This window comes from Megalobrama amblycephala, linkage group LG2 (assembly GCF_018812025.1).
Source record: "Megalobrama amblycephala isolate DHTTF-2021 linkage group LG2, ASM1881202v1, whole genome shotgun sequence".
Classification (NCBI taxonomy): Eukaryota; Metazoa; Chordata; class Actinopteri; order Cypriniformes; family Xenocyprididae; genus Megalobrama; species Megalobrama amblycephala.
The window spans coordinates 30,621,632-30,645,660 of NC_063045.1; the positions used below are offsets into that span (position 1 = coordinate 30,621,632).

Genomic DNA, 24,029 nt, shown 5'->3' on the forward strand with positions numbered 1-24,029 from the left:
CTGGCAATAGAGGCCTCACAGAGCCATCGGATTTCATCAGAAATATCTTAATTTGTGTTCTGAAGATAAACAAAGGTGTAAATAAATGACAGAATTTTCATTTTTGGGTGAACTAACCCTTTAAATAAAAGTGTGGTTAATTTATTTGGCTAATAATTTGGCTTTAATTGTTTATTATAATAATACAATTACACAAAAAAAAATAATTTGAATAAGATTTATAATAATTATTTTAAAAAAGTCATTTTCAGCTTCAGTTTCAGTTTTCGGCCATGTGGTTTCGGCCAATTTTTGGTTTTAGCCCAAAATTTTCATTTTGGTGCATCCCTAATAAGTTGTATTAGTTTATTAGTCATGTAATTGTTTAAACTGATTTAAACCTGTTATTTAATTACTTTTAATTAGTTCTAAGGCTTCACAGCTACTTATTTTTCTACCGGTTAGTCAACAAGTGGGCGTATGAATGTTTACCTATTACGTAAACAACTCACTACTGTATATGTCAGTTAGAAACAGAACTAGATCAAAAGGAATCTAACTAATTGTTGCAACCCCTGAAGGAAATAAATATGTTAACCCCTATTATATATTAATTTTTTATATATTGAAATATATCAATCGGAATTGAGTTGTAAAGCATCCCAGTATGACAGCAGGTGTCTCTCCAAGAGCACGAGCCTGTAAACAGGAGAGGCTATTTGTGGCGTCTGTGGCCCCCAACAGACAGACACTGACTCACTGGCCCCTCTCTGCGACTCTACTTCAATCCTGCCTCTCCCAGGCACAGCGGGGCTGACAGATGAGCGTGGGGGAGGCTTTTGGAACAGCTTCCATCACTACATACACACGGCTCACGATTCCCTCACATCCTCAAAAAAAAAAGAAAAAAAACAAGCCTGGATACACTGCATTTGGCATGCTTTTAGAGAATTGGGGCTGGTCACAGAGCTTACAAGGAGCTCATGGGTAAAAGGGTTGTATATAGCAGGGGTCAGCAACCTAATCACTGACATGTGACAACAGCTAAAGAGGTGTATGTATTCAATTTAAATAAAGTTCTTCAAACTTGCATATGGATGTATATTTTGAAGTTATCAGTCACATAGCCTGTTTTATTAAGTTAGGAGCTATAAATACTATCAAAGTGTGAGATTTTATCCTGCAGTTGCAGACAGATCCAATAAACAATTTGCACGGCCGGAGGTGTGAAATTCTGTGATTGTCCCTCCGCATGGCATAAGGTTGCCTATCCTTGGTCAATAGGGTGAAATTGAAAGAGAAATTGAAGTATTTACTTTTTCAATAAATTAACAAAAAAAGAGCACAAATTGAATACTCTACTGTATACTGAATGCTCCTTTTTTTCCCCTTTTTTGTTGCAACATGGTTGCGTGTAGCAAAATTGAGACAAAACAGTAGTATTTTTTATATAAATAGTAAAATTAGAAATAAATTAATAAAAACTAAACTTTTGCACTGGACATATCAGCCATTCATTGAAGTTTTACATCCTTTTAACATACATTATACATTGATAAATCAATAGTTTTATTATTATTGTTAGTAGTAGTAGTAGTAGTTGTTGTTGTTTTGCTAATAACAACAATTTGCATAATCATCACTATAGGCAACAGCAAGAAACCTTGAGTATTAAAAGCCATTATTCATTCTGTAAATGGAAATATGTACTTAAAAATGATTTGATACCATTAACTGGCTGGCAAATCACTGGCAAAACAAGTAATTAGTACTTTCTCAAAAGCACTAATTGAAAAAGCATTGAAAAAGCAAAGTATACAAAGCTCAATTTCCAGGCAGACTGGTCACCACAGAATCCTAGGAAATGCAGAAAAACATGCCAGTCAGACTGAAACTGATTATTTAAAGGGATAGTTCACCCAAAAATGAAAATTTGATGTTTATCTGCTTACCCCCAGGGCATCCAAGATGTAGGTAACTTTGTTTATTCAGTACTGATCGCGCTCTGACAACGGAAGTGATGTCTCGCGCATGTACTTCAATGAGTGCTAGACATTACTGTCAGAGAGCGATCAGACCTCACTAAGCGAATGCTGAACGCAGTTGGACATAGTTGCATATTAGAGGTAAAAATGATATAAATACTGCTCGGTTTCTCGCACAAACCGATCTTTTCGTGTTTTAGGACATCAATGTGTCGTCACGAGCTGCAGGGTTTAATTTGGATTTGTCTAAGCAAGTTTTTTCGACTCTTATTGATCAAGTTCCCATTCATTCCCATTATTTGACTGACAGACAGCAACGGTTGGAGTTAAAAATCATCATTTGTGTTCTACTGAAGAAACAAAGTCACCTACATCTTGGATGCCCTGGGGGTAAGCAGATAAACATCAAATTTTCATTTTTGGGTGAACTATCCCTTTAAGAAGCTCTTGCATTCTTGTGAGCAATAAGTATAAGATGGTCAGTGGACAGACTGTAGGCGTCTGAGGCTGAGACTACCATGAAACATGTCAGAACAAGTGCACTACCCGCTTCTCCGACCTACATATTCTTTATTTATGAGCTTTTCTTCTTCACTGTATAGGAATAATATATTCAATTATTTGTTTAGGACCGATGACTCTGAACTCTGATCTGAATGTATTCTAAAAGAACCTGATTCTTTAGGTGCTCCACACATCCACTCAAATGTACACAAATAAGGGATACTGCACAAAACAGGCATTCATATAACTATAAAATGATACATGAACTCAGCTCTGGTAGCAGCACTGTGCTTTATTATGCTCAATAGTGAGAAAGTAGACAACAAAAGAGGCAATTTAGAGGCAATGCCTCAAATTTTCTCCTTCAGTTTGCTCCTCTGCATGAAGTCTGTCTCAAACATTTGTAGAGTACGGCAAAACAGCCTGCCTCAATTTTCTTTTTGTGTTTATGAATTGTCTGGCTGCAGTTCGGTTTTTTACACCCACCAAAAAGATCTTAGATTGCAGATCGAATTGAATGCATGCAGCGTCTTGACAATAATGCAACATCCCATCTAATTGCCAGAGATCAAAAGAGATATGCAGATGAAGTGATATTTCCCAGGTCCGTAGATGCCTTTTGATACTTTCTTGAAGTGGAAAAAACATAATTATTATCCACAGTTCTTTAGACTGTTGGAAAAAGACTTATGATTTATGAACAAGCGCAAATTTGAGTAATTACCACAGAATTATGCGGAAAACAATGAAGGGTGATCGAATCCATCGATATTACTCTTGGTATACCATTATCACTATTGTGCTAGGTACTTAAAATACATGTTAAAGTACACGGTACTTAAATACATACAATGGTGTGAAAGAGTAGAACAATGCAGTGTCAGAATGAACACACGTCAAATCATAATTGCAATTTCCAAACTCGTAAGTGGGAACTTCTTAGCTGCAACAGACTCAACCACCTACTCTTTCCCTACAAAACAAAGCTTTTCTGGGGCACATTCATGACACATCACTTTGTTTGTCCTCAATGATTGACTACCCGGCCATTGAGAACTAAATGTCTGTCTGTCTTGAATTCATCAGCAGACCCCTGAGGTCTTTCACCATCACACAAACACCTTGTACAGCATCTATCAACAACTGAGGGCTGCTTCCATTAAATATCATTTCAGAAGCCAAGCCATTTCCCATGAGTCATATATTATAACCTCTTCAAAAAATATTTACTGACTGTCACAGGGTGATAAATGGTATCACCATGCCAATGACAATGTTTAGGACGCTCTTGGGAAGAGTAATACTGTATCTGGGGTTGTCTAAACTTTATGGTACTTGCTGCAGTTTGAAAGTGCTTTCTAAGGTGTTTCTGGGAGCAGATAGAAATGTCATGCTGAAGAAAGTGCGGTAAAGACGTCAGCAGGGACGCTGTAATAAGTAGTTAGACACTTTGCTGGCTCTAGGGTCAATGTTATCAAAAGGTGCAAACCAACTTCCGGCTCAAATTGATGGTTGTCTAGAAACATATACAAGAGAGACTAAGCTATTAACCTTAGGGTTCTTCTTCCTGTCTTCCTGCATGTTTCCTTCACTGTTCCTTCACTTCCACAGTATTGTTTTTGAAAAATGAGCAAGCTTAGAGCCAGGAAACCAATTTTCCAGAACAATGTCATATCGGGGGACTGTTGACAGTGAGCAACTAAGACTCTGTCTTTGCTAAACGGCCCGTGAAATATTTCGCCTGAGGAAGAGTGACAAGAAACCTGTCGAAATTGTGGCCCTTGACAATCAGTCAGAGATATGAAACTGGTGAAGATGGTAAGAAGTAATGGGTTGTGTATTAGAGGGACCCAGAGGAGTGTGTGTGTATGTAGGGCTTCTTGAAGACCTTTGGCAGTGGCCAACAGCAGTGGTTTCAGAGGATAATGCACCCTGACAGTAGTCCAAGCTTGTGCAACTATGACCGAGGGGCAGAGACAGCTTACACAGGCACTAACACACACACACACACACATACATTCAAAGAAAATGTGTGCTACAAGCAATATAAAGATGTATATTCATACATAAAGATTATGTACAGGCATAGAAAAAAACAAATTCAAGGACACAGATACACCCACTGTCTTTAATTCATGAGTATGAGTAATGTCAGGTTTATTGTGTGCACTCAACCCTAATGAATACACAATGAACTGGATATTCAAACTTGGTCTTCAACGCAAATGAATGACTTCAAAACACTCAGGATAAAGCCAAGTCATATGGACTATGTTTATTGTTATTTTATGTCCTTATGTTATTTTCATATATATATATATATATATATATATATATATATATATATATATATATATATATATATATATATATATATATATATATATATATATATATTATTTTTTTTTTTTTGTCTCTAATTCTGGTTCCACATAGTGGAGAAGCAACTGGAAAGCAAAAGGATGTATATTTCAATTTGGTACTGCAAGTAATACTGAAATTAGACTGTTTCCCTTAAAATGAGTAGCTAATCACAACAAGCTTTCAAATATAGATAAATATAATATAATATAATATAATATAATATAATATAATATATATATAATATAATATAATATAATATAATATAATATAATATAATATAAACATATCACTTTTCACATTACTATGTATTTTAATCCCAGCAATTACGGCTTATTCAGATCACCATTAAAGGACACAGGTCAATGAGATATTAAAACTAAAGAGAGTAAACATAACCTGCCTAAGAGATATCTGTGAAAGCAAATGCATAATTGGATGAACAAAAGGGGTGGGGAAAAAAACAGCTCCACCAAGGGAGGCTCTGGCAAACTCTTCCCTTTCATAATCTCCGACTTCAACCAATCAGTACTCAGAAGAACCCCCCTCCAGAGCGCCCCTCCTCCGAAACTCCATGCCTGTCTGTTTATAGAGCGCAGAGAGGAAAGAGAGAGGCAGAGAGGGAGTGTAGTACACACTCAAGCTCTGCGAGGGAGAGAGAGAGACAGACAGAGAGAAAAAAAGAGGAAGACCCATACAATTCAGAGTGAAAATCGGAGGAACAGAAAGAAAGGATGGATGCTGAAGAAGAAAATTTTGATGAGAGAGAAGGATCTGGAAGAGGTACCAAAAAGCTTTAAGATCCTGATCATTGTTTGTGCTTTCATCTTTTCACCAGTTTTTCCAGATGCCACGTGGACACTGCAAGCTTAAGAGTCACCGAGAGTTATTAGTCCTAACGCAGCAAATGTTTTTTGACATTTTAACAAAATGAACGGGGAAAAAAGGTATATCTAAAATTTAAGGACCACTTTCTCCAGGTACTGAAGGAGCATTGATAAACAACTGTACTGTTTCCTTATCTTCTGGTTAAAACAAACAACAGATTGCTTGTATTGTGAGGGTTACTGTGGACCAGTGCTCGTGTGACACGTTGTGTGCCTGCTGTTCAACTGAGGGCAACTATAATAACTGAACTGGACAGGATGCTGACTTTCTCAAAAACATCCTCCAGCCTGCGGCAGCAAGCTAGCTCTTGATTTAAGACCTCCTCTGTTCCATCTCAGATGTCAGGACTGCAAAACAACACCAACTGTTAAAAGGATGGTTCACAGAAGGTTGGGCTCAGCCTTGAGGATAGGGCAAAAACAATTGTTTTTCCTTCAATGACTTAAATGACCATGCCTTCAACTATCTCTACATGAGAATGGACAAAAATCTGGGGAAGCACTCAAAATCCAAGTGCCAGCCAAACAAGGAGATATGAGGCGGGATATTTGGAGTAACTGTTGGCAATCTTAAGGTAAAGATAATCTTATGGTCTTAAACTTCTAAGATTAGAATTTCACTGTTTAATGTGGTGTTTCTGGATCAGACTGACAGTAAGTTGATTAAATAATAATAGTCCTCGAATAGGTGCACTCTCATGCCTTAGGCTGACAGAACAGTGCCAAGTGAGCAAAGAATTATTAAGTATCTGCTGTATTATTAAGTATAATTAGGTATCCGCTGTATTAAATAACAGATTTCTTTTTGTTCTCCCACTCTCTTGTGATCTGATCTGTCCGATTTTTAAGGATAGGAATAGCTAATCAAGACGACAGCTCTGTCTCAAACAGCGTGTGGACCTCTACCCTGGTAAAACTCTGGCTGCTCTGATTCCTAACCAAAGCATCCTTACGGCATAATGCTGTGTACTCAGGGTGTGGCCGCTCCCCTAATGCTGAGCTCTTTTTTGCTGCAGCTAGTCAGAGCCAATCTCCCTTCTGGCTGCCTGATTGCATCTGATATCCTAAGCTGCACCAACCTTGGCCTTGACCAAGTCCCAGTAGAGTTGCCTGTAATGGTGGCAACATTGGACTTCAACCACAACAACTTAGAATGTCTTGAGGATGGTAGCTTTGCTGGCCTTCCCAATCTTGACACCATACGGTTAGCCCACAATCAGCTGAGCAGACTCACTCCTGGAACCTTCCGGAATACAAGTAACATACGCCATCTGGATCTTTCCTCCAATCAACTGAACGTAATTGAGCAGCACTACTTTCAAGAGTTAGTAGGAATCAAGGAATTACTCCTTTACAACAACCGCATAGTTAGGGTAGAGAGCAAAGCCCTGAGCGGTTTGATCAACCTACGCAAAGCCTACCTGAGCCATAACAGACTGACAGACTTCCCTTTCTTTTCCATTCAAGAACATGCCAATTTGATTACCTTGGATCTAAGCTCGAATCGTATGCCCAACCTTCCGGTCGAGGATATTGCAGCTCTAGAGGAATCAGTACAGCAAGGGTTGTTCCTGCACAACAATACCCTAATTTGTGAGTGCTCCATGTACAGCATGTTTAAACAATGGGAGCATAGAGGCTTTACCTCAGTGAAAGATTTTCGGGAGGAGCACACCTGCTTGCTTTATGGTGAGCACCGTGCTTCAGTGCGGTTTCTTCAACATGTGCGATTCTTTGAGAATTGCACACTAAAACTTCAAGCGAAGACAGAGAGTATGACAGCAGCTGCTGGGAAATCAGTGAAGTTAGATTGTGAGACATCATTAAAGGGAAAGCATCTTACCTACTGGTGGGTATCACCTAATAAGGAATACATTGCTCCCCCTGGTAATAACAATACTCTGCGAATGTATGCAAACGGTACTTTGGAAATCTTGGCAGCTCAAGTGAAGGACTCTGGGGTGTACTTGTGCATGGCTCAAAACCATCAAGAGTCACGCAACGAGACTCATGAAGTTAATGTAACTGTGACGTCACACCATCCGGAGGAGGAGTCCTTTAATACTGGCTTTACAACCCTGCTGGGCTGTGTTGTCAGCCTGGTTCTGGTCCTAATGTACCTCTACCTGACACCCTGTCGCTGTTGGTGCCGCAAGCAGCCCCTACCAGCGACACCAAGCCCTGCAAATGAATGCAGTGCCCAGTCATCTATCCTGACGCCCACGCCACCTGCCACCACAGAGGGCCCCGGCCGCAAGGTCAGTAACAACAAGCATGTGGTCTTTCTGGAACCCATCAAGGAGGCACAGAATGGGAGGCCGCGGGCAGCACTGGCCCTCGAGCATCCCAAGCTGGCGGTAACACGGAGCGATGCTGACTCTGTCACTTCCGTCTTCTCAGACACCACTATTGTGCCATAGCGGCTGCTTACTGTCATCCCAACGACCTGCTCAAATGAGCACGTGGGTCCTTCAACGTGGCAGTCTGCAACTGCACAGCTACTCAGGACAGATCAGGGAGAGGGTTTTGAAAGCCCTTAGCAGGGAGCAGAACAGAGCAGGAAAGCACATACAATCAGAGAGAAGAACGAAATATGAAATATAAAAAATAAAAATAAAAAAAGCAAAAAGATGGAGCCATGCGCTCCCAAGATTTGGCTTTAAGGCTTGACTGAGCCATGAGACGATACAAGATGAAGGAAATGGTTTGAAACTACAAAACCTGAGAAGGATAAAAGCTTCCCCTTTAAAACTGCTTGAGCCTTGATAGATTCATAGCTATGAATGCCTTGTCTAGAGCATATAACCCACAGAATACTGCATAAACCCTACTCTACTCTAGAAATAGCATGAATGATATGAAGGAGAATGACAAGAGCATACTGAATTTCTAGTTTTTTACAGATATGACTAGAATGTTGACTTTTTTTAGGTGTCCTTTGTACCCCTGTGTTTCACATTGACAACTTGGTGAGTAGTTAGCAGCAGTAAATCCTTTTCAAGCGGTCATGCCCACTTTGAAAATGTAATGTAATTTTGGTCATAAAAAATGCATCTACAAAATAGTGGGGATTGTTGAGAAGTTTTTACAAAAATTGACATTTAGACATGCAAAGTGGTGCTCCTAAGTTATCAGAGCGAATGTGGATATCACACAGATATATATTCTTAATGAGATTATTAACTTGAAATAGATGAAACTGAATAAAATGGAATCTGTGAAAACACTGAAGTACTTTTCCCCCTCCCGAAGCATTCCATGTTTCCCCTTGCCTCCCACCCTTCTCCCCCTTCCACGAATCCCTTCTTTATCGGCTTCCTAATAAATCCTTTTGCTTCGACCCCAGAGGTAAATGTCTGCCTTCTTATTGTTAATTAAAGTCACTTTGGCCAAGGTGAGCATCCAAATTATAGAATGTGTCCTGACGTTCCTGCTAGAGTAAATATAACATTTTGTTTGCAACTGTATATGAGAACAAAACGTCATCAAAAGCAGCTGCCAGCTAGAGCATTAGAGAACTTTTGTGATATATCTGGGATCAAACCTATTTGGTTGACAATGGTACACAAATATTCTACTGACCACTAAAGTTGCAGTACAAACCACTAAACCACTTTAATTTCTGGAACATCAGGCCTAGTGATGGGAACAAATCTGATTTATCAGGTTTGTGTGATGATTTGGAGATATGCCGTGACCCACAAATTAAAACAGGCAGTTAAAGGGAGTATTTTACAATAGTACATTACCCTTGAGCCGAAGCCATCTTCCCCAGAATAACTGCATACTAATGCGTTCCATCTGCTTTATGAATCAAAGCTTTACTGCCATCACTAAAACCACCATCATCACAATCATATTTATATTTACCACACTGTTTTGTGCTACAATTCTAAACAAATTTGCATGGACACCAAGCATTTTGACATCCAAGGCATGCAAAGTTTCCCCCAAGGCTCTGAAGTACAAAAGAGTGGGGTAATTTGTGCCACTAAAGGCATAGTTCATCTAAAAATTAAAGTTCTGCCATCATTTACTTACCCTCCTCTCATTCCAAAACTGACTTTCTTCTTTGGAAAATAATTTTTTTGTGAAATAAGTCAATGTTTTTTGTTCATACACTGGAAGTCAATGATAACCAAAGGTGCTTGGTTACCAACATTGTTCAAAATATAATTTTCGAAAGTTCCACAGAAGAAAGTATGACATACAGATTTGGAAAGACATGAGGGTGAGTAAAAGATGGCAGAATTTTCACTTTTGGGTGGACTATCACTTTAAGTTTTTTTGCATTAATAAATATATTTCAAAATGTATGTTACAATGGCATCAATTAAGCATCTTTAAAATAGGGGCACAGAAATATTACTTCTTAAAATCTCAAAATCAAGGGTTACGTTGAATAACTAGAGAAAAAATAAACTTACATTTCAAATAAAAAATACAAATGTAAATCAGAAAAAAACTATTTATAAATCCACAATATTCACATATTCTAAATTTTAATCTATTTTGCAGCACATCACATTTTCATTAACTAAGCTGCAACTTTTTTGAAAACAATTTTATCTTTTTTTTTTTAATAAATATTTGCATTTGGATGAAAAGCTTCTATCACTATTAGTTGAGGCATATCTTACCTCGAAGCATCTGAAACATTTTGGGAAAAATGCTTCAATGAGTGATTCATGGCTAAAATTTAGCCAGACAATTTTACATTTTCAATTCAACAACATATATTGATACATATATTAGGAATAAAATTGACTTTTCTCATACGCATTTAGAAATTCAGTTGAATCTGACAGGTAATTTCTAAATAAATATTAACATGATCAAAATTGTGCATAATCTGCTACATTAAGCAGCTGACACAACTTACCCACTGGCACATCCTACCCCCACTCTCCCTAAAGCAAAATATTTCAAAGTCGTGAAATGTCTTACAATATCCACTTGTCATTTATAGTACATTCCATCATTGTCACCACCCTGAGTGTATGTTCTGCTGGGTACGTGTCTTATCATGCAGTGCAAAACTCCTGTTAGGGGACTGCAATTGCTGCCTCTGAGCTGTGTGTGGTCCACCTCATTAGTGTATTATTTATCACATGGGATCAATACTGTCAAAGAACTATATGTCAAAACTTTGACAGCACAAAAAAGCACAGGAGAAACCTCCTATGAGCCTGGGGCTAATTAAAACCCAAGGTTTTTCTGTAAGAGGACTATTTCGATATCAGTTTCATGTGCATGTGTGTACTGTGAATATTCCATCATTAGGAAAATAAGATTATGAGACAATACCCAATAACACAAAGGGTAGTAGTATAACTAAAATCTTATGTTGATGACAAACCTTATATCATATTAACAGTGATAATGATACCTAAAGTAGCATAAAAAGTATGCAGTATATATACACAAACACCTCTAAAAAAAAGCATCAACAAGGAAGTTAACAACACACATATTTACAGTATGGGAATATTGTGCATTCTATATTGCAGGTGAATGAACAGTAAGTAAAGGGAAATCCTGAAGTCATTACATCTGCTGAGATCTAAAACGTTCTTCCCTCGTGCATCATACTGTGTTTCAGATGCCTGTGTGGGAAGACCAATATGGGCTTTTGTTTGAGCCACGAGCATTAAGGGATAAGACATAGATTACTAGTCCACATTGGCAACCAGCTGGAAACAACAAAAAAACAAACGTACATTTTTCACCAAAAATTATGATTATCTGGCATTTGGTGGAAAACCATGTTTTATAGTTTTGTTTCTTAGTCCAAATTGCACTTGGTGTAAACAGTCCATCACAGCCTAGTCATTCATTTAAAAGGGATACTTTCTTCTTAATTCACTTCTTTCAGACATTTAATGCAGAAAGGCCTTGATGACAAGGCATGAAAACAAACACACTGCTTTAGTCTCCCATAATGCAGTCACATCAGCTCGGCTTTCATTTGCTAGCTTTTCTGCAGTATTTCCACCATTAAATCTCAGCAGGACAAATCCAACAGTTTTGTCCAACAGCCTGTGAACATGTAAATGAGGAATGTGTAATTGATTAGCTTGACTCTATTCCTGCACGTTTAAGAGGGACTGGAAGCGTTATAAAAAAATAATAATAAAACCTTGCATTTGAGAAAATTAAATAGCTTATTTAATGTGTCTGAGGCAGGACCTTAGCAATCATGACAAATGGCAAACCATCATCCTAATCAATTCTAATCAAGAACATTACAGAACAAATACATTCTGCCATGCAAATAGGTTTAAGGTGCAAAATGTGCAAATTCAGAAAAGGAATATCCTTGGTTTAGCTTTGCATTGAAAATGAAATTAAGGCGAGGGGTTCTGTTGGAATCCCTGAGAAGACTTGGATAAATCACCCTCCTTTACAACATCTTTCATTTCCTGCTGTTCTGGCCCATCCATTTCATAGGTATTTCATCATATAGCTCGACAACAGTCCTTCGATTACCAGCAAGCAAATTTAGAGTGCTCATCAATCAAGAATATTTATAGTTGTTTTGATGAACCTTCCATGCCAGGCAGACTAATACAGAGCTGAGATTGGCCACCTACAAATACTGTCTGGACAGATTTAGCAGTAACCTACATCTGATATGAATCCTTCACTGTGGTTGTTATTTGGTTGTTCTTTGATTCAATGGACTCTGCGGGTGATACATTGTAGGTAGGCAACCAAAATGCCAATTACCGCCATGGGACCACAGCGTTAAATACAACCCAGTCACACGTGACACTCGTTCTCGAATTCACCACCAGGTGGCTCAAAGGAACGGATTGCAACATTGCTCAGTAAGGCTGTAATTGGGACATTTTTACTTGTAAATGAAAATAAAATAATGAAATAAATTGCTGGTAATAATAATAATAACAGTAGGCTAATAGTAATATAGTATTATGATATTAAATCTCGGCAAATTATTTTTCATATAAGTTCTTAATGTACTAATGTACAGCTATTTGACAACTGTTACAGTGAAATATTACAGCGACAGCGCATGAAGTGTGCTTACATTTTACTGTACAGCACTCTCCAGTATTCTAAATTATTACACAAGGTGTGCATTATTAAGGTGGGCCATAAAATAAATAAAACAACAGAAATTGGGGATTTTTAGGATTTTTAGGTGGGTCTGAATTGTGAAATTGTTGATCACTTTAAATCGTTCCCTTGTAGCCTATAGGTTAAAAAGTGGAGACATTGTAGCCTATTACTTTTTTTTTATGATTTGAAAAACGAAGAAACGAATAAGTAGGCTAAAAGGTAGCCACAATTTAACTACAACAATGGCATTAAAACACAAGGGTGAATTAGCGTAATAAAACGTCCTTATGTTTCAACTGAAGCGATTTTCAACACAGGCCCACATAAAGTCTGTTGACAGTTAAACTTGTTAATTAATGAAGGTTTGCATTCAGAGTTCAGTGTTTGTATTCACTGTGTGATGGGATGTAAAATTAAGATGATGCAGCTACAGTAAAGATGTTAATAATATGAACACGCTTTGGTGAATTCAAAAAGACATTGCAGCTATTACAGAGAAGTTTTATTATAAATAATCATTATTTTATGTTGTGTTAGGTTTTCCCCATGAAACATAAACAATGACTACGTTTACACGTGCACCAATAATGCGATTATTTATCATAATCAGAGTAAGGTCTTACATTTACATTTATGCATTTGGCAGACGCTTTTATCCAAAGCGACTTACATTGCATTATACTATACATTTGTATCTGAGTATGTGCAATCCCTGGGATCGAACCCATGACCTTGGCATTGCTAGTGCCACGCTCTATCCACTGAGCTACAGGAAAGCTTAGTCTTAATGGTCTAAATTAATAGTCTTAATTAATAGTCTTGTTAATTTCCTTAACAGGAAAGTCTTAATGGCAGTAAGGTTTACACATCACACAAGCAGAACTCTTCACTCTAGTTTACATGCAATTTTCATTACTCTGATTATTCGCTAATAAGTATGGTTATACCACACTTAAGATGATGATACATGGGGCAACTTTTTGAGCAATGTTGCTGGGCAATGTTGCCGTCAACGGACAACCTGATGAGACACAGGGCAACTAATTAGGGCAACAGACAGTTGGCAGCAACTAATCAGAGAGGAGCAAATCTATTGCCAACTCAATAAATACTTTATTATAAACACTTGTTAGGCACTTTATTTCAACTTTTCAAATATTTTCTTCATTTTTATTAAAAATAAATGCCTTTCCGATCTGATTTGTGACAGGAAAAGGGAGAAGAGCGAATTCGGCAAAAGGCGGATTCGAACCCGCGTCGATCGCATCAAAAGCTATTCAAATGTCAAACGCCCTGCAGCCTACGCTACTACAGACGTTGAAAAATCCTGTCTTTTTAGTATTTAACTGAAATCATTCAATAGCTTCATTACAGCATACACACATTACTTTCGGACAGTTGTTGGTATTTTAAGCAATATATGAGGTAAATTCCCTGTTTTGGGTTGACGCATGACAACTTACTAGCGTAAAAAGATAAAAGTTCACACTCCTTTTCTCTGCTCCACTGCCGCTGAGAGGCCGCCATCTTGTTTGAATTTTTTCTGAAATCTCCGAACCGAACACGTGATCGGCTGCTAACATTCTGATTGGAGGATCTCAAAAAATTGCCCACGACTGATCTAACGTATCCAGATATATATTTGTTGCTCATTCTCAGTGGGAAAGTAAAAGAGAATAAAATGAAAAATGTGTTATGCGGTTCGATATCCAGAGTTTTTAAAATCACGGTTGTAAGAATGCAGAATCCCTGTGGAATTTAATTATTGAGTTGAAAATGTTGCTCCTGGTGACAAAAGAACATGAGTGTGAAGTTTGTACCAATTCGTTTTGATTGGAAAAAGCTGGCCTAGTAAAACAAAGTAAATCATCTGGTCAAGCAAAGAATCTGATTCTGTTTTAATTCTTCGATCACTGAAATAATAAAATATTTAACAACTAATAATTAAACTTTTATGATAAAAATACTACATCTCGATTTCACAGACATTATAGTCATTTCACATGACAATGATCCTAAACATGCCGCCAAAAGAACAATTCAACAGCTTAAGGAAAAGAAGGTGAATGTCTTTGAGTGGCAAAGTCAAAACTCTGACTTAAATCCTACAGAAAATCTGTGAATAGACTTGAAGAGAGCAGTAGGGAAAGACAGTAAAGACAAAATTGCTCTGTTAGCTGTGGTGTCAAGACATCTATAAATATGATTAAAAGATTAATATGAGGCAGAAGTACAGATTGTCCCATCTTATTATTGGCTGTTTCAACACAAAATGTTTTACCAACTAAGAAGAACAGCACTTTTAGAGTTTCATCCCTCTGCCTAATGTAAGCACAAGTATTGGGACGGTTTAACTTAAAGCAAATGTAAAAGTGTATATTTAATTGTAAATCCCTTGCAAGCAAGCATAGGAGTGAGTCTGTGAACCATAGACATCAACAGACATCTGCCTTTAGTCTCCTCTTCAGCTGGTGAAATGCATGTTAAATAAGATTTATATCTGAAGATTGACTTGGAATGTCCAGTTTGGAAAGTACTGAAAAAGACAGTACTGGCAAGCTTCATCAACCAACGATGACCAGGTCAGCTGAGAAAATCAACAGCAGTTGATGATAGACAAATGACAAGGGCTATGAAAAAAAACTCTAAAATAACTGTCAGTAAAATCACCAAGCAACCTCCAGAAAGCTGGGGTGATGGTCTCACAATCTGCTGTTCGCAGGAGACTTCACCAACAGAATTACAGAGGATGCACAGCAAGATCAAACATCTGATCATCAGTACCAAAAAATAGGAAAGCCAATTTGAATTTGGAAAAACACACAGAGATGAGCCAGTAGAGTTTTAGAACAGAGTTTTATGGACAGATGAGGCAAAGATTAATCTTCATCAAAGTGGGAAAGCAAAAGTGTGGAGAAAAAAAGAAACTGCAAATGATCCAAGGCATACAACCTCATCTGGAAAGCCTGGTGGAGGTAGTGTCATGTCATGGGCACGCATGTCTCTACCTCTGGAACAGACTCACTCATCTTTATTGATGACTTATTCAATGATGGCAGCAGAAGAATGAATTCAGAAGTGTACAAAAGAATCTTGCCTACCAGTGTTCAAGAAAATGCCACCAGACTCACTGGGAAGTGCTTCATATGGCAACAGGACAATGACTCAAAACACTAGTACTGCCAACTCAATCAAGGAGATTATCATGGTAAAGAAATTTTGGGTTTTAGATTGTCAGTCTCCAGATTTAAATCCTAAGCATTTCACCAGCTAAAGAGGAGACTAAAGGCAGAAACTGTATTAAAGGCAGTATTAAAGACCTGGAAAAGCATTTTAAAGTGTGAAGCCAAGAGTCAGGTGATGTCTATGGGTCACAGACTCGCTCCTGTGATTGCTTGCAAGGGACTACAACTAAATATTAGCATTTACACTTTTGCATTTACTTTAAGTTAAACCGTCCCAATACTTATGCTCACATTAGGCAGAGGGATGAAACCCTAAAAGTGCTGTACTTCTTAGTTGTTTAATTTTTTTTTATGTTGAAACAGTCAATAATAAGATATGACATTCTGTACTTCTGCCTCACATTAATCTTTTAATCATATTTATAGATGTCTTGACACCACAGTTAACAGAGCAAATTTGTCTTTACTGTCCCAATACTTACAGAGGGCACTGTATATATATGTATATACACACACACACGTACATACATACATATGAAGATCATTGTGCATCTTATTGGCAGTGCAATAATGGTGTGGTCACATTAGCAAAAAAAAAAGCCATGAAGCACAACTCACACAGAAGTCACTTTCAAACCAAGCAAACTTTCACTGTAATATTAAATAAATATTAAAAAAAACATTTAAACATTCTTTCAGAAAGAAATATGATGTAATTACAGCTTTGCCCTAGATTCATTTAAAGTGGAAATCGATCCATGTAAGAGAAAGTGGAAAATCTTGGGCGTCAGGGACCAGGTCAAAGTAACACCAATCCTTGCAGGTCAGCCTTCTCAAGTGCACATTACTATTGAAACACACACAAACATACAATGAAATGAAAAATTGCAGGAAAATTTGGAGCCAGCGATAAAACTTAAGTAGAGTGAAACAGAGACTGGGCAAATTTTCTGCAGCCTTGTATTCGGAAGTATTTTTTTCATTAATGTTCTTCATAAGCATTTAAACTGGTTTTGGTCTGGGTATCGATAGCACTATCATTAAGGACTTCCCTTGTTAGATGTGTGTGTGCGTATCCTTTTTCACTCTCTAAACCAAACAGGATGTTTAGACATGAACCCTGAGCCTGGAGTCCGCTTAAGTTAATTAGCAGGCATTGTTAATGAGCGCTCTGAGCTGTCAGTTAGCCGCTTCGCTGGTATTTGATGAAGCCATCCAGGGCAGGCTTACGATGACTTACTGCTATTAGCACTGTACAGCAGACAAGCAATTAAATATGACATCACGTTCAAAGACTTTCACCATATTAGTACAGCTCTCACGTTGAAAAATAAATCACATGAGAGACAAAACCTTATAAACACCTAACAAATAATGGTGCAGCACTGTAGCCAAACAGCACAACAGATGTTTGGAAAAAACCTTCCTGATGCACTGCAGGCTGAGGAACCAATACACAACTCACTGCTGCTGAGTATTAAACAGAGAAACAGCTCAGTTTCACAGGTAAAGGGTGAGAAAGAAAGTCTACAGAACACAAGGTGGCTTGGATCAACACGTGAAATGCTGAGGATTTTAGTTGGAATTATCAGGTATTGCACGGAGACACAGGTGCAACGATTACAGATTTCTTAAAAGAAAAATGTTCTTTTAAAACATTTTACGATGTGGCTTTTGAGTTCACAGTACTGTGAAAACATGTCCAACCCAGTCCAGAAATGGCATATTTTAAAACTAAGATGCAAAAATAAGACATCAAACTACATCAGTGTAATTTGTTGTTCAGAATTTGGCTTGCCCAGTTGAGGTAACATAAGGAAAAAGTGGGATAAATACCATTATTTCTAAACATCAGAATAACTAACAAGAAGATTTAGGAAAAGTAAAACTTTGCACCTATAGCTCTGCATATCCTTTCAAATGATATCAGCTTAAATTAAAGAGCAGCAGAAGTAAATTTTTAACAAGTTCCTGATCCCTGCAATCAGATCTTAACAGTTTGAACATTTCAGACTGTCTTAATGTGATGCATGTTGAGCAAAGAGGTTATTAAAGGATGTGACTGTACTATACTGAACAAACTGGTGTTACTTATTTCACATGCGAAGAGTCTTTTTAAACAGAAGTCTTCAAGGCACTGCAGCAATAAAAATCTTAATTCTAATCATATAATTATTTGTGACTATTCAAGACATTTCTGAGTAAAATAGTTTAAAAGTAAAACAGACATCAATTTTTTTTCAGTGTGGTTTAAAGGTGCCATCGAATTGAAAATTTAATTTACCTCAGAATAGTTGAATAACAAGAGTTCAGTACATGGAAATGACATACAGTGAGTCCCAAACACCATTATTTCCTCCTTATATAAATCTCATTTGTTTAAAAGACCTCCGAAGAACAGGCGAATCTCAACATAACACTAACTGTTACGTAACAGTCGGGGTGTACGCCCCCAATATTTGCATATGCCAGCCCATGATCGAGGCATTACACAAGGGCAGCCAGTATTAACGTCTGGATCTGTGCACAGCTGAATCATCAGACTAGGTAAGCAAGCAAGGACAACAGCGAAAAATGGCAGATGGAGCGATAATAACTGACATGATCCATGATAACATGATATTTTTAGTGATATTTGTAAACTGTCTTTCTAAATGTTTCGTTAGCATGTTGCTAATGTACTGTTAAATGTGGTTAAAGTTATCATCGTTTCTTACCATATTCACGGAGACAAGAGCCGTCACTATTTTCATTTTTAAACACTTGCAATCTGTATAATTCATAAACACAACTTCATTCTTTATAAATCTCTCCAACAGTGTGTAATGTTAGCTTTAGCCACGGAGCACTATCAAACTCATTCAGAATCAAATGTAAACATCCAAATAAATACCATACTTATGCGATTAGACATGCTGCATGACGAACACTTTGTAAAGATCAATTTTGAGGGTTATATTAGCTGTGTGAACTTTGTTTATGCAGTGATAGAGTCGAGAGCTCGGGAGGGGGCGGAGAGCGCGAGCAATTAAAGGGGCCGCAGCCTGAATCGGCGCATTTCTAATTATGCCTCAAAATAGGCAGTTAAAAAAATTTATTAAAAAAAATCAATGGGGTATTTTGAGCTGAAACTTCACAGACACATTCGGAGGACACCTTAGACTTATATTACATCTTGTAAAAAAACGTTCGATGGCACCTTTAAAAAAATATGATTGTTTTGGGACTGTTTTGATGATATAACGCCTTTGAGGAAAGAAAACTCAAACTGAGCACAGTCTACCACAAATCAACCCTTCCTTCTGAAAAGTGACTTAAAAGTTTTCATTCTGAATAATATATCTATTAATTTATTGTTTAAAGACAAAATGCTTTACGAGAACTTTAGTTACATTAAGGGTGTGTTCACATTTGGCAGGTTTGGTTCGATTAAAACAAACTCTGGTGTGATTGCTCTGTTAGTACATTTCATTTGAATATGTGTAATCCAAACACGGTTGCGCACCAAACATAGGCCACATTCACACAGCAGCAGAATACGGTTGTCAGTCCTGTATTTGAGTCCTTAATACGGTTACATTCACAGTACAGTTATTTACAGGAGTGACAACCGCATTCTATAATCGAACTCACACCCATAAATTTTCAGGACACACAACCGCATTCTCTGAATATTCGCGCTGTATGAACGGAACCACACTGGACAACTAGTTGTCTGTCACGTCATACAGTGCGAGAGAGCCGCTACGCTAAGGGATGTCATGTGTGTGGTTTTACTTTCAGTAACTTATAGCGAGGGAGAGACGAGCTGTGTTATCTGAAGGTTTTAGATCCAGTCACTGTGCCCCACTGTTGCACATTCATACAGACAGTGTTCCAGATGCTACTGTAAGTTGCTGTGTGAACGAGACATTTTGAGACTCACACCTGTAAGTAAATGCGAAAAAACTGACAATGTGAACGTGGCCATATAGACCAAGACATTTTTAGGGGTTCTTGTCCACTTCCAAACAAACTCTGGTGCGGTCACAGACCAAAGACATCTAAACGAACCAAAAACAGGAAGTGATGTCACAAGATGCAACCCTAAAAAGGAAAGAATGCTCAAGCATACCTGGCTTCCATTACAGTTCGATACAGGCGTCGGAACCGCCATCTCTTTGCAGCAGATCTTTGTGTGTGTAAAAGAATAATTCCTGCTGCTGATTTGACTGCTTTACAAATTTAATAAGCTCTCTGTGAGTTCTCAGCTGATAAAAATACCATTATACTGTACGTACACACATACAACAAGAGTGTTTAGTACATAGCATTGTTTTGGATTTTCAGTAAGTTTCATAGCAAAATACACATCATAAAACTTATTTTTTTGCTTTGTATCTTTAGATTCAGTGTTAAAAATAACTGTGTAAATGCCAAGCAAACTGGACTAAATATATCATTTTCTTTTTTTGTCTGAGCCAAAAGTACAAAGAGAACTTTTTTTCTTCTTCTTTTTTTTTCCACTCTACAAATGTTCTGACTAGGCAGCAATTCTGCAATTCGAGAGCTCTATTTGGCTGTTTTCATAATAGCTGCACTAAACCAGTATTTACTGATCGGGAACGTTGACCACCTATGGCGTGGAGTCTCACAGAGCAGGGAATCATTGCCGAATGCTGAAACCTCAGCCTATTACTTATCATCATAACTGTCTAATAACACCCCACAGGGTCAAAATTTAACTACAGGGGGAAAAAAAGAAAATGTAATGTTCTGTACTTCCATGAGTCACCGCAGAGCTTGTGAGAAGCGTTCTTACAGCTTTGACGTGCCTGTAAACTGCGGGTTGAGTGAGTCAAGGTTTAGAATTGAACAGTAAGCCAAATAAAGGGTTTTGATTCAATAGAAATTGATTCACACATTTTCTCTCTGGTAGAGCTCTGGAAAAGCATTGCCTGCTCTTCTACCTCAATATTTTCCATAAAACATCCATAACTAACGCTGCTAATCAATTTCAGGAGTGATTCATTAGTTTAAATCAATCCGTCGCCTCTTTTTCATGACTGTTTTGTGATACGTTGTTATCATATTTGGTCTATTGAGGCTACTGGTTCAGTTTTGCTAATTTATTTTGAATACAGGTTGGAATGGTACACTTTATTGGTATCTATGGTTCCATGAAGAACCTTAAATTTACGTGTAAATGTTTCAATGCACAAAATGTTCTTTATAGTGGATATTCTTTAGATTTTTTAAATGTTCTTCACACTAAGAAAAAAAAAATCATATGGCATTGCTGCAAAAACACAGTTTTGAAACCTTTATTTTAAGAATGCAGATAAACATTAAAAGCAAAAAGCTTACAAGGACACTGGCCATCACACCTCAAAGGATGGTCATCTCGTCACTGTTCTAGACGAGTGAGAAAGACTCTGCCGTTCCTGCCAGAGCTGGTCAGATGGGTGCAAATACACACGCATGCAAATGCATGATGGAGCAACAGGGATATGATGCTTTGTGTTGAAATGTCCTTGGTAAGACAGATGCCAATGTAATAAATGAGAAATGGGATGAAGGTTAAAGGAATACACGATAGTGATCTTTCATTTGTAGAACAAAAAAGGAGAAATTGTGTAGAAAGTCCAAGCTGCTCATTTCCAAAAAAAAAAATACAATAATTTATTTCTAAAGAAAGACAAAAATTTCAGTTGCTATTCACCAAAAATATTTAACTCTATTGTACACAGTAAAAAATAAAATGGAAAAAAAAATAAATACAAACTTAAATTTACAAAACAAAAGTGAGGTAAAAAAAAGTAACATTTTCAAACTTTTAACCTTTTTTAACAACTCTATCCTTTTTAATGTTTTTACTATTAGAAGTTATAATGTGTCTTTAAAATTTATATTTTTAATTACAAAATAAAACAATTTTAACAACAATTTACAGTGAAAGTTCATTATATGTGACCCGTGCTGGCAAAATGAGTCGGAATGTGCACAAGCTGATTTCGAGCTACAGGCAAAACAAGTGAAAAATGTCAGTTTTCGTTGAAATTGAAGTTCACACAAAAATTCATTAAGCCCTTGTCTAGTGATCCTAATGCTCCAAATAGCAATCAAACATCTAAAAGTATCTTTATTTGTATGTTTTCTGAGAGGAGTACCTTTTCTTTGTCTATGAAAAATGGTATCGTTTTAAAGCACAGCATTCCACTTTGTGAATATTCATAGCGAATTCGATGGCATGAGTCTAAACCAGTGAAATGTGATTTTCAAAACATAGCTGATATAAACAAAACAATCTTACTCGCGATGACTGACAGATTTGAAGAACGCACAAAGACACCGTGATCCCGATATACACATATACACAGAATTACAGTCTTGTTGAGTATTCACGCAAACTTCTGTTATATGTTATGTCTTAAGTGAACATTTGGTTAACTGTTGAGGGAAAAACATCTGATGTTTAACATATTAGATCCATGTGAAACAGAAGTTCTTAATATATAGGCTGTCTGTTTCATTAATGTTAATCAAACAATTGTGGAATTATGGAAAAAAAGTTGTATATTTTTCCTATAGATATTTGGTTTTGACTTGGTTTGTGCCAAATTTTTATTAACAGGGATTTTAAGGTATGGTTGCTAGGTGATTTTGTTTTGAAAATCGATTTTCCTGAAAATTGACTTTGCTGACTATCGACTTTAAACAGGTATAGCTCAGTCATTTTTGTCAAATTCCAACAAATCACACATCATTTTTAATAGTTTTTTTTATCAGTTTTTTTTAAATAGAGAATGTGATAAATAACAATAACTCATTTTGATAATTTGCTCATTACGACTCATTTTGCCAGCACTGGTTACATAAATTAAAGTAAAAGTATTATGCAGATTTACATTTATATTTACATTTACATGTAAAATTTTTCTTCCAAAAACTACAAATATTACAGTATTCTACAGTCCAAAATACATATAATGTGGTTAATAGGTTTCACAAATAACATTTTTACCACTTTTTTACATGAAAGGATCAAACTTTTTTATAGTATAGCTCTCATAACTTTTTCCATTTACACTGTGGTCAAAAGTTTGGAATAATTATGATTTTTTTTTTATTGTTTTTGAAAGAAGTCTCTTATGCTCACCAAGGCTGCATTTATCTGAAAACCAAATAAGTGACATTTTAAATATATTGTAAGGCTTGATTTTCCTGCTAAACAAAAACTGAGATAAAGTGTCCTGCAATAAAGTAACAAAACTTTAATCTGGAAAGAAGATCTCAAAGAAGTAGCAATGGACAACACCTTGCCCCACTCCAAAAGGACAACGCCTCCCCCACCACACACACACACACACACACACACACACACACACACACAACTCTCCTTCCCCTGCCTCAAGTCACTGAAAGTTATTCAAAACATTAATTACTTTGTATTTTGTTTTTCCCTTTTCATGTTTGGTATCATTTAATTTGTCTCAGTGCGATTGGTAAAACGGTCTCAATTTCATAGCAGTACAAATTAGAAGAAGATGGAAAATTAAGGAAAATTCTTCCTCTTTTTGGGTGGTGTCTCTTCTCCTCTCCCCCAAAAAGGTGTTGGTGTAATAAACTTTACGATCCTTTTGTTCTGGTTCTGGTAAAAAGGTAAAGAGCAAAGCAGTAGGGGGGATTTCTGCAGGCCCCCGCAGAGATGGGTGAATGTCGAGGACATTCACCCATCCCTGTGTATATATGCTTTCTTTGAGTATCGATTTATGCATTTACTTTCTGAATTGGCTTTAATTGTCAAATTTAATGTAATTGGCTCCTATATCTTTACTTGACAAATAAAATGTTATATTTGTTGATTCCGTTTTTTTAACATTATTTCATAGATCAAAGCGAAGGTATTACCTCAATCTGTGTTCAGATTGTTCATACGAAAGGTTTAATAGATGGAGCATAGGGCACGTCAATTAAATCCATTCATTTCTGATACACTGCCTTAAATAAGTTGCAGTTTTCTAAATTTAAAAACTATGTTTTTGTTCAGTAAGCAGAGCGCGACC

At 37.0% G+C, this 24,029-nt stretch overlaps 2 protein-coding genes across 4 annotated transcripts in view; one reads left to right on the forward strand and one right to left on the reverse strand.

The window, feature by feature from the left end:
• LOC125255036 (E3 ubiquitin-protein ligase RNF123) overlaps positions 1–24,029 on the reverse strand; it is a 193,753-nt gene that overhangs the window by 71,799 nt on the left and 97,925 nt on the right. The gene's annotated exons all lie outside the window — the stretch shown is intronic.
• amigo3 (adhesion molecule with Ig-like domain 3) overlaps positions 4,944–24,029 on the forward strand; it is a 20,025-nt gene continuing 939 nt past the window's right edge. Inside the window, exons 1-2 of one of the 2 annotated variants that reach the window (XM_048169993.1) lie at positions 4,944–6,291; positions 6,566–7,974. In XM_048169993.1, coding sequence (XP_048025950.1) covers positions 6,676–7,974 — 1,299 coding nt within the window. In that variant the 5' untranslated portion in view covers positions 4,944–6,291; positions 6,566–6,675. Of the gene's footprint in view, positions 6,292–6,565; positions 13,884–24,029 lie in introns of those variants that run through there. The other variant, XM_048169984.1, reaches the window with a different exon arrangement.